The sequence below is a fragment of the Crocodylus porosus genome, unplaced genomic scaffold, assembly GCF_001723895.1.
Source record: "Crocodylus porosus isolate Cpor-Errol unplaced genomic scaffold, CroPor_comp1, whole genome shotgun sequence".
In the NCBI taxonomy this organism is placed as follows: Eukaryota; Metazoa; Chordata; order Crocodylia; family Crocodylidae; genus Crocodylus; species Crocodylus porosus.
This window is the reverse complement of record NW_017728933.1, coordinates 6,501,910-6,518,843: the sequence shown is the minus strand read 5'-3', so window position 1 is coordinate 6,518,843 and position 16,934 is coordinate 6,501,910. Positions and strand designations below refer to the sequence as shown.

General features: G+C 50.4%; 1 protein-coding gene across 3 annotated transcripts in view; it reads right to left on the bottom strand.

Annotated features, from left to right (window-relative positions):
- Positions 1–12,411: 12,411 nt before the first annotated feature.
- LZTS1 (leucine zipper tumor suppressor 1) overlaps positions 12,412–16,934 on the bottom strand; it is a 28,453-nt gene continuing 23,930 nt past the window's right edge. For all 3 annotated transcript variants that reach the window (XM_019546135.1, XM_019546136.1, XM_019546137.1), the window contains exons 3-4: positions 15,903–16,721; positions 12,412–14,202 (exon numbers count right to left, since the gene is read on the bottom strand). In XM_019546135.1, the coding sequence (XP_019401680.1) occupies positions 13,525–14,202; positions 15,903–16,721 (1,497 nt within the window). In that variant the 3' untranslated portion in view covers positions 12,412–13,524. The remainder of the gene's footprint in view (positions 14,203–15,902; positions 16,722–16,934) is intronic.

Sequence of the window (16,934 nt, the reverse complement as noted above, 5' to 3'; positions counted from 1 at the left end):
GAAGTTTTTGATTTGGTGGCTCTGAACTTGTACACTCAATAGCTACTCATGCACTTTCTCCAAAAATTTGTCCAATCCCACTTTGAAGCTGGCTAAACCGTCACCTTCCGCAGGGAGACTTTCTGCTGCTAATGGAGGACAGGGTAGGACTTTGAGGGAGGGAGCTCTGCCTTGGGTATAACTCTGCTGACATTAAAACAATTGGGGCAGTAACTGTAGCTTGGTATTAAGATGTGGGAAGGATGGTCACTTTGTTTCTGGGCCTCACTGCCCTCACCAGTCTGTTTTTGGGTCCAGTGTTGCCAGTTACTCAAGCCTTCATGTCCTCTCTACCTCCAGGGGGGAAAAAAATCAGGTTAAAAATCCAATGTTTATTAAAACTCTTCACTTGCGTCCTATTTTTCTCTGCATCTACAAATGCAAGACTTCCAGTAGTGAATTTTGGGAATGCTACCTGATGTGATTCTGTAAATGCATTGTCTCTATGCTGCGGACAAGTCATTGCAGCTACCTCTTCAGTGGGGTGGTATGCTGACAGCCATTACTTGTCTAGATTAAAAAAATGATATGAAAACAAATGACTTGGTTCTAGGGTCTGGTGTTCACAAAGCCTAGTTCCTTCTAAACTCTTGTGGCCGGGGGAGTGATGCTGATGGAGCAGTAGTGGCAGAGGCACTGTCAGTCTGCTGGACACATCTGATGCCTAACTGCTTCCACTTCAACCATACGCTCACTGGTGTGTGTGAAATCTCTGCCCCAGTAGTTAGCATGTGAGCTAGTAAGTCTGGCTGTGCATGGAAAAGCCATGCTGGCTGCTAGACAGATACTGCAGCTTTGCCATCACTGGAGAGAAGTGCAGGGGGAGCACAAATCTGTGATCAATACCCAAGCAGCTTAAAAAGCCCATGGAGGGCACATGCAATTTGAGGCTTTTTCTCCAGGTGAGAGTCACCTTTCTGCAAGACAGTGAAGAAATATCCTTTCAGCCCCTGTGAGGAAGCCGGGGAAATGCTGTGGGCACCAGTATAAGTGGGTAATGCTGTCCCTTTTTCTTTGCACAGCCCCACAAAGCTGCCTGAGCCTCTTAATATTATTTCTATTGCCTCATTGAACAAGTGCATTACAGGGAGGGTGCTTAGCAGGATGCTAAACAAACAGCCCAATATTTCATTGCGCGGAGACAGCAGGTATCGTGCTAAATGGGACATGCTGATCTTGCAGCTGCTGCCCTCACATATTTACATGCCGGTTTCTTAATTATTTTTTAAAGTAATGATTAATGAAGGCTGCCCGCGGGTCTTATCCCCTCAACCACCTGATTTCAGCCAGTCAGGTCCCTCCATGAACCAGGGAGCAGCTGTCGTCTCATTTAGGGAAGGGACAAGAACCAACATGCAGCCTGTTTTTCCCCCCCACCCTCCCCCTAGGGCTTTGGGTTTGTGTTAGCAGATGTAAGGCAGGGGATGTTGGTGGAGGGGGCTGGTGGCTTAGGAGAGTGGCTGCAGGTTATTTGCACATCAAAAGGCTTTGCATCCTGCCCTCTATGCTATCAAGGTGGTTCACTTTAATTGCAGTTTCACTTTCTAAAGTGAGGCTGGCCATCTCCTTACTTGGGATCAGTCCCCATTCAGCCCCTGGTGATGGCCACTGATTGGTGTAGCTGCTGCAATGCAAAATTAAAAATCCCCCTAAGCTGTCACCTGCCTCAGAAGCCAGGGCAGCTCCAGTGGTGCAAATTTATAGCTACCCTTCTCCATGCAGCAAGCACTAGTACAAGTGTAGCAGTGGCTAAATCTGTGTAGGGGAGACCAGGGCGAGAGCTGAACACAGACCTTTCATGAGACTCCTTCTGCAAAATGCGCCAACCCTATTGCAGGTAGTGCCAGCATGCCTTGCATGCCGATTTAAAGTAAGCCTTGCTCTCTGACTAAAGTATGCTTCGCTTGCCAAGAGACTTAAGGACTCTGGAGGTGAACTGATGCACCTGTATCATCCCTAACTGCTGAGCAGACCAGGTGGGAAGTGCCTGGTCACAGTCAGCCCCTCCAGTGCCAAGTCTCTGCAAGCGGTAAGGAATCCACATGCAGGGGGTGAGTCATCTGAGCAAGTTGCTTGCCAAAGAGATGTGTGTGCAACTATGGTGCATGTCAGCATAAAGCAATAAAGCTCCCAGCACTGCTCACCTTGGTCCTCTCCTCTAACCATCCTCCCAGGGGCCTCCTGCAGTTGCCTCCACTGCCACAGAGGTGCCATGCACCTTGGCCTAATTACAAGAGGATTACTGACACCAAGGAGCCAGGGAGCAGCATTGCTTTGTAATGCTGAGAGCTTCTGCGGAGGGGACAGGCTCCAGGAGCGAAGGGTACTGTCAAGTGTGAGCATTTAAATCCTGTTGGGATGGGAATAAAACAGCTAGTCTCACTCTTAGGATCATACATATGTCACTTATGCAAGCTGCTTCCTGTCCCTCCCTTCCCCTGACCTCTTGTGCCTTGTGCTGCTGTTGGGCTGCTCTGTTCTGAAGTGGTGTTAATGATCTCCAGTTAGCTCATTAGATCCAAGTTTCCAAGAGCTCTTGAGTTCTCCTTCAGGGCCACACTCCTGTCTTGTCCCACTCAGCACCACTTCTATTTAATCGCCAGGCAAATGCAATGCTTGCCCTGGTGAAGAGGAAGCAAAAATAGACAAGAAATTTAAAAGGCTCTTCCTATAAAAAAGGAGCTCCTTATTTTTGGTACAGATATAGGCAGCAGGGAAGTTTCCAGGTGTGTGAACCGGCCCAGCATTCACCAGGGGGTCTGAATTTCTGTCTGGTGCAAGATCTTTTCATTACCCCCCCCATTTCACTGACTGGCTGTGGCATAGAAAAGGCACAAGTACATACTAGGCCAGTCCCCTTGATGGTCAGAGACTGACCTATCCAGGTAGGCTCTTCTTGTATGGTGTTCTGCATGGTACGGGCTGCAGTCTCCGCGTGGGTCCATAATTCAAGCGTGCTGATGCACTCAAGCTAAATGAATCAGGATCGAGGTGCCTCTCGGGCACACCTATGATGCCAGGGTGGCGGGTCAGGCTGTGTCTGCTTGGAAGCCAGCAGGGCAGCTGAGCGGAAATGTTATTTGAAGGTATTGTAACAGAAGATCCACTTCGGGGAAACGCGTGCGAAATGTCTCCTCCCTTCTTGGCTATTTGCAAAGGCTCTAAAAACAAACTCCCCAGGGCCCCAGGCAGTGCAAACCCAGCCAGGTTTTCCCTGGAAAGCAGCAGCAGCAGGAGGCAAGTATCCAACATGAATACCTGCCTCCTACTCTGCCACCTTCTCAGCAGGGGACGCCTGTAAACAATGCCTCTCAAGGAGGGGACTGGCACTGCCGTGCTGAGTCAATCTGGCATCCTAGCAGAGGAAATAGTGCTGAGGCCTCTCAAATCCAGCCTGTCCCTCCCCAGAATGAGTTCAGTGGAGCGAGCAAATGAGAAATTGCTCATGATATGTAATTTGCCTCATTTGCATCTCCAGTGCCTCCCCCACCCCCAACTCTTGCCTTTAATAGGAGGCAGTCCGGGAGCTGTCACTCCTAGAGCTGTGCCATACCTGAGTGATGGATCATGGCAGGAAAATTATCCTGTTATTTTTGGTGCTGGGAATATAATTTGCTTCACCTGTCACTTATTATGAAGGCTGCTTAAGTCTCAATTACCCCCGATTGTGGAGGGGAAACTGAAGAGGGGGAGAAGCTCTGCTACATGCGGCTGCTGCTCGTGGACAATTAGGATGCTTTCCAGATCCTATCGGCCATTATATCCTACTCTAGAGCTGTTGTTTTCATTGTTGGTGTCACTGAGCTGCATCTGATACACACACTGTTTAGATCTGTGAAACAGTCAGATCCGTATAGTGCAAATGGGCTTGGAGTAGATCTGATTCAGAGAAAACAGCCTGTTAAACAGTCAAAACATGTCCTCGGCTTTAGTGAAAGCATTTGATTCCCTCCCTCCCTCCCTGTCTCTGTGTATGCATTTTCTTTTCTGTCTCCATCATAGGATAGACTGAGCAGGGGAGCCCAGGAATCAGGGAGAGGCGTGGAGAAGGAGCAAGTGGTCTGACTGTAAACAGGCCGGCACATACCTAGTTGTACTCAGAAAGCCTTATTGAAACAAGTCCCTTGCAACTAGAATTGAATGGGTCCTTCAGACCAACTTGCTTGAAACCAGGGTCCTTCCTGAAATGTCGTGTGCCCCAGTAAAACAATCTGAGTGCCTCTGGCTGTCCAGCAGCTGCGGTTGAAATGATATTTGCATACGTGTCTAGATCCTGCAAACTTTTTCTATGCCACAGGTAAATTTGTGCATGATCAGGACTAGTGAACTCAGTGGGATGACTAATGTTTAAGGCTCTATCGCTATGAGGATCTTTTTTATAAATACTAGAGCTGTTGGCATATTACCCCAACAAGGTGTTCCCAGTCTGGACTCAGTTATATTGGCAAAGGTGCACTTTTACTGAGATAATTAATCACCTCCGACAAGCCAAGTAAACTATCCAGATAAAAGCACAGTCTTGCTGGCATAACTGTGTCTACATGAGTGGTTTGTGTTTGGCATGGCTGCACTTTGTGTACGTGCCCAACAGAGCTGAGCCTGGCAAAGCTCTGCATCGTAAACCAGTGGTCTCCAACCTTTTTAATACCTTTGGCATTTAAGAGCAACCCAAAATCTACCACACTCCCCCACCCAATCTGTAGGGAGGGAAGTGGGGTAGCAGACCGAGGAAAAAATTATTCGGGGGCATGCCTACTCCGCAGGTAAGTCCCACCGGGCTGAGGCCCCACTCAAACTTACCCTTGCTCCTGCCTCTGTGGCACTGTCCCTCATTGCAGGGGCCTCAATCTAGCCCCTGCTCCTTCCCTCCCCCATGGACTGGCCTGCTGGGCTGGGGTGCATGCATGCACGCACGCGGGCATTCAGCCCCCCACCCTAGGTTTGGATCTACCGCAAGAGGCTCCAAGATCTACCGATGGATCAAGACCCACTGGTTGGTAAGAGTGTTTGCCTAGTCTGAAATGCGAATGAGAAGTGTTGTGTGCCTGCGGAGATGTAGAGGTAGCATGCCGAAACCTTCTGGCCTCACATCTCCATTGCCCTGCCCCTTTATGCACAGCAGCGCAGCCAGTACAGTCGGGAGTTAGCAGCATTCGGCCTGCCTTCGCGCCAGAGTAAAGGACTGCGGAGGGTGCAGGGCAGCAGAAAACCAGCCCCTTTTGTGTGTCTCTTGCTCAGTTTTGCAGGTAGCAGATGGGAAAATGGATGCTTCCAATAACTGAGTCACAGCCCTAGCGGGCGGCTTCCGCCCAGGCAGAAGGGATGTGGATAAAGAGGTGTGCGCGCGAGAGGAACGGCATCTGTCATTAACAAAGATCCCAGTCTGGAATCTTTGTTAATCTGAAAGAGAATCAATAAATCGGGTGTCCCTTGGGTTTAGCACTTCCACTTTCATTACAAACCGGAATTGCAGCCTTATAGTCTCATAAGCCAAAGCCAGGGGAGTTCCTGCAGTGTTCACCTCGTGTATTCATCCTTCCAAGGGAGGTGATGCCAGCATATTAGCTCCCCTCCCCAGGAGCTGCTGCTGTCTCCTCTAAGCAGCACAGTGCTGTCCTGCACAGAAGGAGAAAACAGAGGCAGCTGGTTGAACAGCATCCTGCTTCCAGAGCCCCTGCAAATGAGGGGGCTGTGGCCTGCGACTGAGGAGAGAAGAGGGAAGGCAGTCAGCTTATTTGGCACAAGGGGCTTTCAGAGTGGGGAGGGCCCATAAATGAGGACACAGGTGAAGGGCACATTGGGTTATTTGGGGGTGCAGAGCAGGCAGGAATATTTGACCTGCCAATTTCCCTCCTCCTGCACCTCTTTGGAAAAAGTCCAAGGACTTTACATGCTTATTTTTGGAGATGTGCAAACCTCCGCTCTTCCCTCCCCATCCTGAAATAAAGCCAGGGACAGCAGCAGCAATTGTGTGCATGCCCAGGGCCCAGGAATAACCCTGCCATAACATCCTTGGGGGCAGAGGAGTGGAGGAAGGAGGGAAGTGGCATGGAGGCTGAATTCCCCCCTCTCTCTGAGCCGATGCCACTTCAGGCATGGAGGCATCCATCTGACTCTCGGGGCTCGGGCAGCTTGTCCATACAGGACAGGCCCTGGACTATGTCATGGCTTTGTGGTAGTTAAAAATGAGCCACTGCAGGTGACAGAGGATGCAGGGCTGGTTGCAGGCAAGGGAAGCAGATTAGTATTCAGGAGGATGCTTGGTTGATTAATTGATTGGCTCTACCAATGTCCCTTAAAATGTCACTGCACATGGTTTTTAAGCCTCACTATGCATCCATCACTGCATGTGCTTCTTTTAGCTTTTTCCTCTAGCGACTTTGCCTGTAATGCAAGCTGGACTCGTACCACGTGAGGCTACTGAAATAGCACTCGTTGGAAGTTGAGAGCAAGGATGGCTACAGTACTCACCTGGGACTCAGAAGACAAGGTTGCAAGTCCCAGCTTTGCCACGGACTCCCTATGTGACCCTGGACAAGTCATGTTTGTACCAGTATATAACATGGATGCCAATTAAACCAGGATGCAGAGCAGGTAGCCATGCAGCTCTCTGGGATAGCTGTATGCAGTAGGTGTTTTTCTAGTGGCTCACCATGGCAAGGTAATACTTCATTTGCCTTGAGCAAGTGGCTACAGTAGCATAAGCCTGTGCCAGGTGTAACTCATTTCAGTACAGTCCTACTCCTGCTTTTCCAGGGAATTCAGACTAGGTGACGGCAGTGATCCTTCTAGCCTTCAGGTCTGTAAAACAGAGGAGAAGCAAGATCGATTTTAAAAAATTTATTTATAAATAAAAACATAAAATGACCAGTAGTTTTATATCAGTCACCGGGAAGAACATCCAAAAACCTGCAAAAAAGGGAAGATATGTACAGGCTGAACTCTGGCCTTTCCCTGTGGCTGGGACAGGACAGCAGTTACTCACACGCCTAGGACTGACACATCGGCAGTGCACACGGTCGAAATCAAACACGGCATTGTGCAAAGGCAGCAAGTCAACGTCTCCAGTCGATCACATTGTACAGCGCTTGTGGAAGAGAGAGGGCTGGTGACAGGAGGAAGTCCAGAGGGGTGGCAGGAATTTGCCCCCAGCCTTCAGTGAGGGCAGGACCAGAGCCTGAATGGCATATGGGCTGATGCCTGGTAGAAAACGGTTAAAGGGACCCGGACAGGAACAATTTGGCTCCCTGTGGATCCTACATTTTCTGTCTCTCATTTTTCTTGCCTCTTAACTCTTCCCCAGTGGACTCCAATAAATTTACTTCAGCTTAGCTGCAAGACCTGAGCTAGCTGCAGGATCCTGGGATGAACATCCATGGCTTCTATCATGCAGGAACTCAAGATTAGTAGATGTGTTCCTCCATTGTATTTTTTTCCTTGACCGTCCAAATCACAACCCAGTCTGTCTTTTCAGTAGATACAGGCCCAGACCCGAGCCCTAGGGTTGAAATCCAGAACCCAGACCTAGATCCATCTTCATAATGCTCCAGAAACCATAGGGGCTCGAAAGCCAGACACAAACGTTGCACTGCAAGCCTGTTGCACCGTCCACTCCAAGTCATTTATTCCAGGATTCTGCATTTGCACCCATGTGTGTAGCTCCAACTTTAGTGGGTCCCCAAATAGCTGCAGGGCACCAAGCACACAGAGCCTCAGTATTTTATGCTGCAATACCTCTGGGGCAAAAGTTGTCTGTCCTGTGGAGCCTTCTCGGTACCTGCCATCGTGATGCTCGCCCATGTAACCACCCTGGTTGTGCATTGGCTTATCCCATATAACATGGTTGCCATTCCTGGGTGCTCAGCATCTCATGGAAGCGGCCCAAGCATCTGTTTTCAAAGAGGAAGCTGAACACACAGGTGTTTTGCTGTTGCTTTCTTAAACTTTGTTCCTTTTAGCAGCCAGGGAGAAAGAGGAATATTGGAAATGTGGAACTGTTCCTAGTCGAGTTGTTTTCCAGGAGGACCCAGTGGCTTTTTAAGGCAAACAAACACAACCATCCCTCTTTCCATCTGAGGCTGTCCAAGGCATCTCCCCTGCTGTGGATGCAAGGGCTCCGTTTCTTTGGTTCCAAGCTATGGTCTTGTTCATTGCTAGTTTCTAGGCCCCTCCCTGCCTCGGTGTGCAGAACAGCCCTACAGAGAGGGGGTGAACGTGTGACATGCACGGGGAGGAAAAAGCAAATATGTTCACTCCACCAAGGGAGGGAAAACTATATTACATGGAAATGTCTGCAACCATGCAGCCCGCTCCTGACAGAAAAACTTTCAGGGGAAGGGGGAACTGGAGGCAATTGTGCTCTGTCTGAAGGATCGGATGGGTTTCATCGCCAGAAATGGAGAGGGACTCATTCGGATGGATGGATGGATGGATGGAGTGCCAATGATGCTCCCTGTCCAGGGAACAACAGCAGCTTCTAAGCTCTGAGAAACAGTCAAGTTGTCCTTGTGTCAAGAAGGGCCCAAGACACCAAGCAGGGATCAGAGTGGGATCTGATCCCTCCCAGAGCCTGTGCTTGCATTGATACTCAGAGAGCCGGTTCTCTGATCTTCGTGCCTCATCTTTGCTCACAGCAGCACAAAGGCTGGGCTACATCGGGATGAGCTCGGTTGTAAGTAAAATGAAAAAGCATCCTCCTTTGCATGGGCTGGAAGCATAAGCTGGGATCTACATGTGGGCAGAGCAGCTGCTCTCCTCTCATTCAAGGTGGGAGGCTAAGCCGTCCCCTTGAAGACACTGACCTGCCTTCTGGAGCCAATGCAGAGGAGAACCAGGAGTGACACTTGGACTTACAGACTACCTGGTTCTTGCCCTGTGCAGGGAGCAGTCAAGCTAAATATTGCCCCTCACTTGGGCTGGCACAACCCATCCCAGTGGCCCTCCACTGGCATTCACGACTCCCTAAAATGCAAAGCAATGGGGCACTAGTCCCATGGGCCAGGACTGGGCCTTTCCCTGTCCTGTTGGTTTCTGCTTTTTGCAACAGATGGCAGGATGATGACAGTGATGGCTGAAGCCTCCTCTCAGAAAATGAGAGGAGACTCACTTGTGCTGCGCGCCCATTGTGTTTGAGCCCAATGCAGGTGGGTGGTAGAGGGGCACCTGGTATATGGAGAAATGCACAAGGCACAATTTGGCTTCAAAGCATGGTGTTTGGCAGGCTGGCTGGTGTGGGGGTTGGTGACGGGAAGGTCACTTCTCTTCCCCTCCAGTTGTTCAGCCACTGGCTCAAAACTAGGGAAGCAAGTGGCTTAGGGGTGACTAGCTCCTCCCTTTGCTTGTGCTAGCCAGCAACCTCCCCTATCCCATCACTATTAGCCAGGCATGAATGCAAAGGGAGTTTGGTGCATTTGGGTCCTGGTTGCCAGTGGATAGATACCATGGTATCTAAAAAACGTGGTTTTACTTACTTGGCAGGGGAGATCCCCTTCTTGGCCTTGAATGACTCAATGTAGTTGAGGGTGATGGCCCGTCCCTTGCGCTGCGGGCGGGCCGACCCCTGCAAGAGTCTACAAATGCCTCCAGATGCCAGGATCTTGGCTACACAATTAATGGTGCTGGGGGCTTGTTCTCCGGCTCTCCTTCCAGCTTGCTCCCTCAGCCTTTTGGCTCGGGGCAATCAAGACTAGGGGGCATCTGAACTCCAAGGCCTCTGGGCTTGGAGCTTGCACGTGCATTTGGCAGTATCTGCAGCCCCAGGCTGAAGAGCCTGGGAGGGAGGAGACTTGCCACCACGACCAAGCTCCGCTTAGTCGATAGGATTCAGAACTGATTTGGCTGATTTGCCCTGAGACACGAAGTTTCAAAAAAAGAAAAAAGCCCTGTAAAACAAAAAAACCCCACTGTGATTGGGGCAGATTAGTCCCCTGGTCGGCATGTTCAGGTGTAGGGAAAAAAAGGGCGGTGGAGAATATGGAATTTTCTTCTTTTTCCTTAGGTTCGTTTCAGGCCAAAGGGGAGGAGGCCCCTGAGCATGACAAAGGCTTGTGGATGAGACCCCCACTTCTCACCTCCTGGCCCACTGGAGGCTGACCCTGTTCACACCTCTCTGGGGGTAAAACTGGACAGTGCAGCCCCGTGGGCTTGGAGCAGCATTTAGCAGGTGCCGAGCTCCACGGAGCTCATTTCTATGCTGGAGTTTTCCCATTACAGGCAGAAGGAAGATTTAAGGCGGTGGCTAGAAAACAAAATGAGATCATTTTCTTTTACCAGCTCCTGTCAACTGCTGTGCCTGGAACCCACTGCCTTAATGGCACAGTGGAGAATAATAAGGCAGCCGGCATTTGATAGGCGAGAAAGTGTGGGGGATTCAGTCACAAAGAGAAGAGAGAAATTGCCTCCGAGCTGGGTATGATGCACGTTGGGCCGAATCCTTCCTTGGAGTAACTAGCACCAGTGGCTTCTGCAATGTTTCTCCAGGGAGGAGTGTGGTTTGGAAATTCAGATAAATGCTTGTTCTTTTTGTGATAGAGATGCCCCTACACTCAGCTACCTGGCTGGCAGGTACAGCAGGGAGGATGATAGTGCAATAGCCTTCCCCGTTGTAAATCTGGGGCCTGATTCAGCATCACAGCCATCTGCAGTGATTTATGTCAGGATAAAGTGGGTGTAAAATGCTACCGTTCCAATCTGACAGCATCTCACACCCACTTGGCACTTCATATAAATGGCTGCACAGAAAGCAAGAATCAAGTCCCTGAGCTTCAAATCTTCATCGGATCACAAGGGCAGCGAGTTTCCCAGGGCTCTGTCAAATCATTTGCTGCCACCAATTCACAGGCTTGGTGCAGTTTACTCTTCCCAAGGACCAGGGCTAGAGAAGAAAAGGGCGGCGTGGCTCAAAACTGAGCTAGGTAGGAAGCTCAGGGCTGGCACGGCAGAGGATGGGCTTTGTCCAGAGCTGACGATGGCGGGGATTGTCAGGAATTGAGAGTTTTCTAGGTTTCCTCATGATGGGAACAGCGTAAGGAGTTGCAGGTCAGAAGGGGAAGATTAATGATGGGACATGGGGGTAAAGCAAACCGCGAGTCTTGGATAAGATAATCAGTTGTCTGAACAGAGGAGTGATGTCGACCTAATACCTGTGGCATTCAGCATTTAATAAGGCTCTGTGTGGGAAACCATTAGCTAATCTGGAGAAAAGATGGATTTTGGTAGAAAGAATGGATGCCGGGTTAGGAACTGGCTAAAGCAGGGGTGGGCAAATTGCGGCCTGGGGGCCAGATGCGGCCTGCTAGGCCAGTCTGTCTGGCCCACGGGGCCCTTAAACCATTTAGAAAATTAGTATTTATCTGCCCTGGGCTGCCTGTCATGGCTTGCCAAAACTCAGAAAGCCGCCCTCTGCCCTAAATAATTGCCCGCCCCTGGCCTAAAGGGAAGGTGCCAGTGGGTCGTGTTGGAAGAGGAAGTCGGTTTATTCTCTTGTTCAGCCTCCTGCCTTCGAAGTTATTCTGCTCTCTAATTGTGAGCTGCCCTGAGCCTTTGCTGGGAAGGGCAGCATCCATTTCAATGAGATAAAGATGATCGCAGTTACCACAAAGACTGAGATGGCCCTACATTTTTAGGGAGTGATGGTGAGCACTTGTGTTGCTGGCGCTCAGCAAGGAGGCCCTTTCTGAAACAACAAGATGTGTTAAATCAGGCACCTGAAATCATACTCCCCTTCAGAAGATCTTGGCTTGAAATGCCACCCATTGGGGAAAGGGCTGACATCCACCGTCAGAGAAGCGCTGGCTGCCACCCTGCAGCAAGCACGTGGCTGCGAAGAGCTGCACCGCTACAGCTGGTGAAGGGACCTGTATGCCGCCTCCTGACCGCGGGCATGAAGGGGAAGGCGGATAAGTTTTCGTTTCTAATATCATTCCTCCCCACCCTCCAGAAGAAACTGTGAGGAGCAGAGCTGAGCTGGTAGGAATTTTTTAAACCAATATATTTGAGTTGGAAATAAATGGCTTAACCCCTTGCCCCAGCGTGGGTTTGTGTATAAAAGGTTTCACTGGGCCAAAAAAAATAAATAAATCTGTTTCTTTTTATGAAACCCGAACACAAAAGCCACTTTTGGCTTTCAATTTGTCAGGTCGAGTTATTTCCTTTTCTTCTGCCCCCTGCCCCTCTTTCAATGACAAAAGGCAGAAAAATGGGGGGGGGGACAAGGCCTCAAAAGCCAAAACCTGACAATTGTTATCAGCTTAGCTTTTTGGACACCAAACAGTTTTCAGGAAAAGTGTTTGCAAAGCACTGCTCAGGCGCACGTTAGGGTTTCCTTTTCCAAATTCCTTTGAATTTTTCAACCTGTTTTTGTGCAGCTCCTGTCCTTTATCCTGACTGGCTCCAGGAGCCTGGATTTCATTGCTCTGAAGTGGCCTGGGCAAGGGGAGCTCGTGAGCGCAGATGCGCCTTTCAGGGCAGTTGACTTCTCCTGGTGGCCTTTGGGACTTGTTTTCTGTTGCGCCTGGTATCAATCCTCAGCCGTTTGCCTCCCAGAAACCAGATGGGATCCTCTAATCCCTCTTCCCTCACCTGCACATGCCAACCATTATCACACCAGCCCAGCGGATGGATGGGCTCATGTCAAGCCTGCTTATCCCGGGGCCTGAACTAGCCGAAAGCTGGCCATTCTTGAGGCACTCTGTGTTAATCGAATGAAAAAGAAAGCTGGGCGAGATTCGAATCCAAATCGCCAGCATGGCAAAGACCCGCTCAGCCCTTAGCAACTGGAGCCTGGAAGGCTTCCACAGGTCTCTGGTGGGATAAAAGCTTGCAGATGTGAGAAACCAGGATCAGTTGGAGGAAGATGAATGTTTTAGAGCAGCTTTGCATGTTCCCCAGGCCTTGGGCCAGGGTTCAATGGCTAAAGTGGGGCATTAATCGTTTCCTGTAGTGCACAGGAGGAAGAGTGGCGGTGTCCCTAGTCTCCCTGTTCCAGGGGCTGGACCAGTGTGCGTATTATTTGCTGAAAGGAGGCTGGTTTCCTTCAAGTCACTGACCCAGTGGTCCCTCCGGACTCCTGGGAATTTTTGGCCAGCGTCATATAATTCCCTGATAGAAGAGTTGTTTGCTAAAGTCCCGTTCCCCTCCCCCCCACCCCAACCCCTTTCCCGCTTCTCAGTCCTACGAGCAAGGGCAGCGAGCACCTTGCGAAGGATGCATCAGACACGAGGAGCAGATGATGGGCACGTCACCATTGGCACACACGGCTTTTTCACCTCTGCAACACGACAGGCAGCTGGGGCACCGTCCTGGTGCAACACTGGGGGCTCAGGAGCTGGCTGGGCAGTCGGCTCGGCGAGGACACACACAGCTCATCTGAACTTTACATGGGCCGCCTGGCACGGATTGAGCTGCCAGGATGTCCTCCTCTGTCCTCGCCTGAGAGAGGCCTCCCTCCCCACTGCCCAGACGTGGAGGGAGAGGGAGCAGGCCTGCTCAGATCTCGGTGGCAATGATGTCTTCATAGGGGACGTCAGTGCCATGGATGTCCAGGTCGATGGGCTCTTTGCCATCCTCCCCTGTGGCCAGCTGCTGGAGCATCTTCTCCAGGTTCTGGTTCCTCTTGTACATGTGCAGGTAGCTCTGTTGCAGCTGCTTCTGGTACTGGATCACCTTCTCCTTCTCCTCCTTCCAGACCTGCCGCTCATGCTGGAAACTTGAGTTCATCTGCTCGTTGTTGTCTCGCTCCGCCTTGAGCTCTGCCTTCAGCCTTTCCAAGTCCCCCTGAAGGGCTTGGACGTCCTCCATTTTCCCGCTGGCCGGGTTGACAGGGGCTGCCCCGTCCCTCCCTTCGTTCCACTGCTCCTTGAGGATGGTCAGCTCTGTCCGGAGGTCCACAGTCTCCTGCTCCAGTAGGTTCACCTTTTCCCGTAGCAGCTCTGACTCGTTCTTCTTGCGCTGGAGCTCGTTCTCGCACACCTCCAGCTCCATGGTCTTCGTGTGCAAAGAATCCTCCATGCTCTGGGTTTTCATCTCCACCCCATCCATTTTCCCTCTCACATCCTTCAGCTGGGCTTTCAGACTCAGGATCTCACTGGTCTTGGCATTGAGCTCTGTCTGAGACTCTTTCAACTGCTGCTTCAGGAGGGAGATTTCACCAGACTTCTGGCAGACCTGAGGGGGGGGCGGAAAACAGCACCTACAATTAAGGCTACTGCTTAGAAACCATGAACCCTGGATAGAAGAGACCAAAACTATGTGTCATTTCGTTTCCTCCTTACCAGTACAGCCAGTGGCAGAACTGGGGAGTGGTCCCGGCTGAGAAATCTGCTTTGGCCCTGGTGCCAAAATAAGTTTCACACTCGGGTGCCACCCCTGACTGTTACAAATAATTCAGTTGCAAACAACTACGTATAGAAAGGGCAAGATTTCTACCCATTAACACAGACCGGTGAGTGGAGCCTATCTGGTAGTTATTCCAGGTCTTGACATGAATGAGTCTCGCCCACCGCCCAAAGCTGTAGGAATTGGGCAGCTGAATCCCAGCGACACTCAGTGCGACTTGAACTCCCAAATCCCTCAACAGTTTTTGAAAATCTCTTCCCTCGAGGATGCATTTTCAAGGGCTCTGTACCTGCAGTGCATCAAGGACCCCATTTCCAGCAGCTCCTGCTGTTAACGCTCGCAGCCAAAATGTCCAGATCCAAATACCCCCAAGCCATCTCAAGCACTAAGCTCTTCCCTCTGGACACCGGGCCCTTCAGGAACGTGGTGCTGCCATTATCAGTTTAGGCACAAATCTATAGAAGTACTTAAAATGAAAACTCACATATGACAAAGAGTTAAAATCAATTTATACTAGGTGCTGCTGCCTCGTGAACAGATTAGACCCCAAATAGCAATGCTTCTGTCTGTGTGGCAGGGATGAATATCTGTTGCTATTTTTTTATTCAGACTGTGAGGAAGAGAATGTTGCCCTTGAGTTTTCAGCAGTATAAGTGTCTAGTTTTAACAGTGCCCAATCAATAAGAAAATTACATAAAACTTCAGCCGGGATTGGGAAGGTTTTAATCCTCTTTGATGAATGACCAAGATAACCCTAGGTAGTTGTTATTTATGTAAGTGGAGCAGCTTTACTGTTCCTGCGGGGGCAGTCCGCAGTATGAAGATTTGTGTGATTGGATATTTGAACAACTGAGTTATTTTACTGACCCATTTTTTTCAAACAGTATTTTTCTGTGCAGTACTGAGCGGATTGGGAGGGGGGCGGGCAGTGGGACACACAAATCAGCAAGTCAGAGAACTACCATCTGACAGGCAAATGGTTTCTCTGGCTTAAGCAGACATATTCTCTGCAATCTGTGCTTACAAGCACCCACATGCAAGCATGCATGAGCTAACTGCAGTCAAAGACGGCTGAAACTCTTCACTGGTCAGCATAGTGTATTTGTACAGGAAAAGCAGAGACCAGGAGATGGAAAAGGGCGAAGCACACTGCATTAATGGTTCTGATCTCAAGCCTCTTGAAGACGATAGCAATTTCTCCACCAACTTCAGTGGGCATTGATAGGGTCTCAGTTGCCTGCCTGCTAGAGCTCTGGATGCTTTATAAATGCAACAGAGAAGTGAAATAAAGGAGATTAGACATAGTGCATCTGTAGATGCAAAAGGGGTACCTGTGCAGGCAAGAAGGTATTTGCACAAACTCTTCTTCACATATCTAGGTACCAGCTTTGTATGCACACCTGTCCATTTTGGGGATGCAGTCATTAACTTCCATGGGCACACTCACTTTTCTGCAGTCACAGCAACTGGGACACCCTCCCCCCCACGACTACTCTGGTTCTGGTGTTCCAGACAGGGCAGTGCCTTACCTCCCACTGGGTTTCCTCCAGTGCCGGGGCAAAGTTAGTCTTCTCCTTCTCATAGGATCTCAGCTTGGTCTCCAGCAAGTTTTGCTCCTTCATGAGCTTTTCCAGCTCATCACGGAGCTGCTGCTTCTCCTGCTGCAGCTGGAACACTTGGAGGTGCAGGACCTGCTGCGTCCTCTGCGTCTTCTGGTTGGTCTGCTTGAGCTTGCTGTTGCACTTCTGCTTCAGCCCGTCCATCTCCTCCTTGCAGCGCCTCTGCTTCTCTTCGTAGACCTGGCAGGAGGTGACTTCTTTCTCTTCAAAGCTGGACTGGAGCTCCTGAAGCTCCCCTTCCCTCTCCAGCAGCTTCTGCTCCAGCTCTTGGATGGTGGACTCATCAGTGGAGATAGGGGACCGGATGCAGGAGGCTTTCTCTGAGGTGTGGTGAGCAGCTTTCCCGGGGTTGATGATCTTGTTGCCACTGTCTGAGAAGGACATGGCCTTGAGGCTCATCATGTTGCTATCTTGGATGATGGAGCACTGGGTGATGTTGTGGGCTGAGCCTCCAAAGCGGCTGATGGGCCCCACGGGGGTGACCAGGGGATCGAGCTGGTAACTGCTGCTGGTACTATGGGTCGGGAGGCTGGACATAGAGTTTCTTCCAGAGTCGGACAAAGCTCCAGAGCACAACGCAGGCTTGAGTTCGTGGTCCTTGGCTTTTTCTGGAGGATGCAGCTGTTGGGGGATGTGACTGCCATTTTCTGGAGAGGAATGGTGGATGGCACCTGACCGGGGGATCACTGGCTTGAAGGCGGTGGGCCTGGAAGCACTCTTCTCTGCACCCTGGAGAGAAGCAAAGATCATGTTAGTACATTATTAAGGCCATAGATCACTCTACTCCTTCTCCTTAGAAGCCTTCGGGCTTTCTAATGGCAGCCACGGGGTCCTTAGCACCTGGGGGGTCTATGATTCAGAGCATTGCTGCACCCTGTTACTTGACAGATTGTGCGGCCGTCTCTTCAGGGAGAAAGGGGGAAGGCTAAAGGGCGAAAGGGA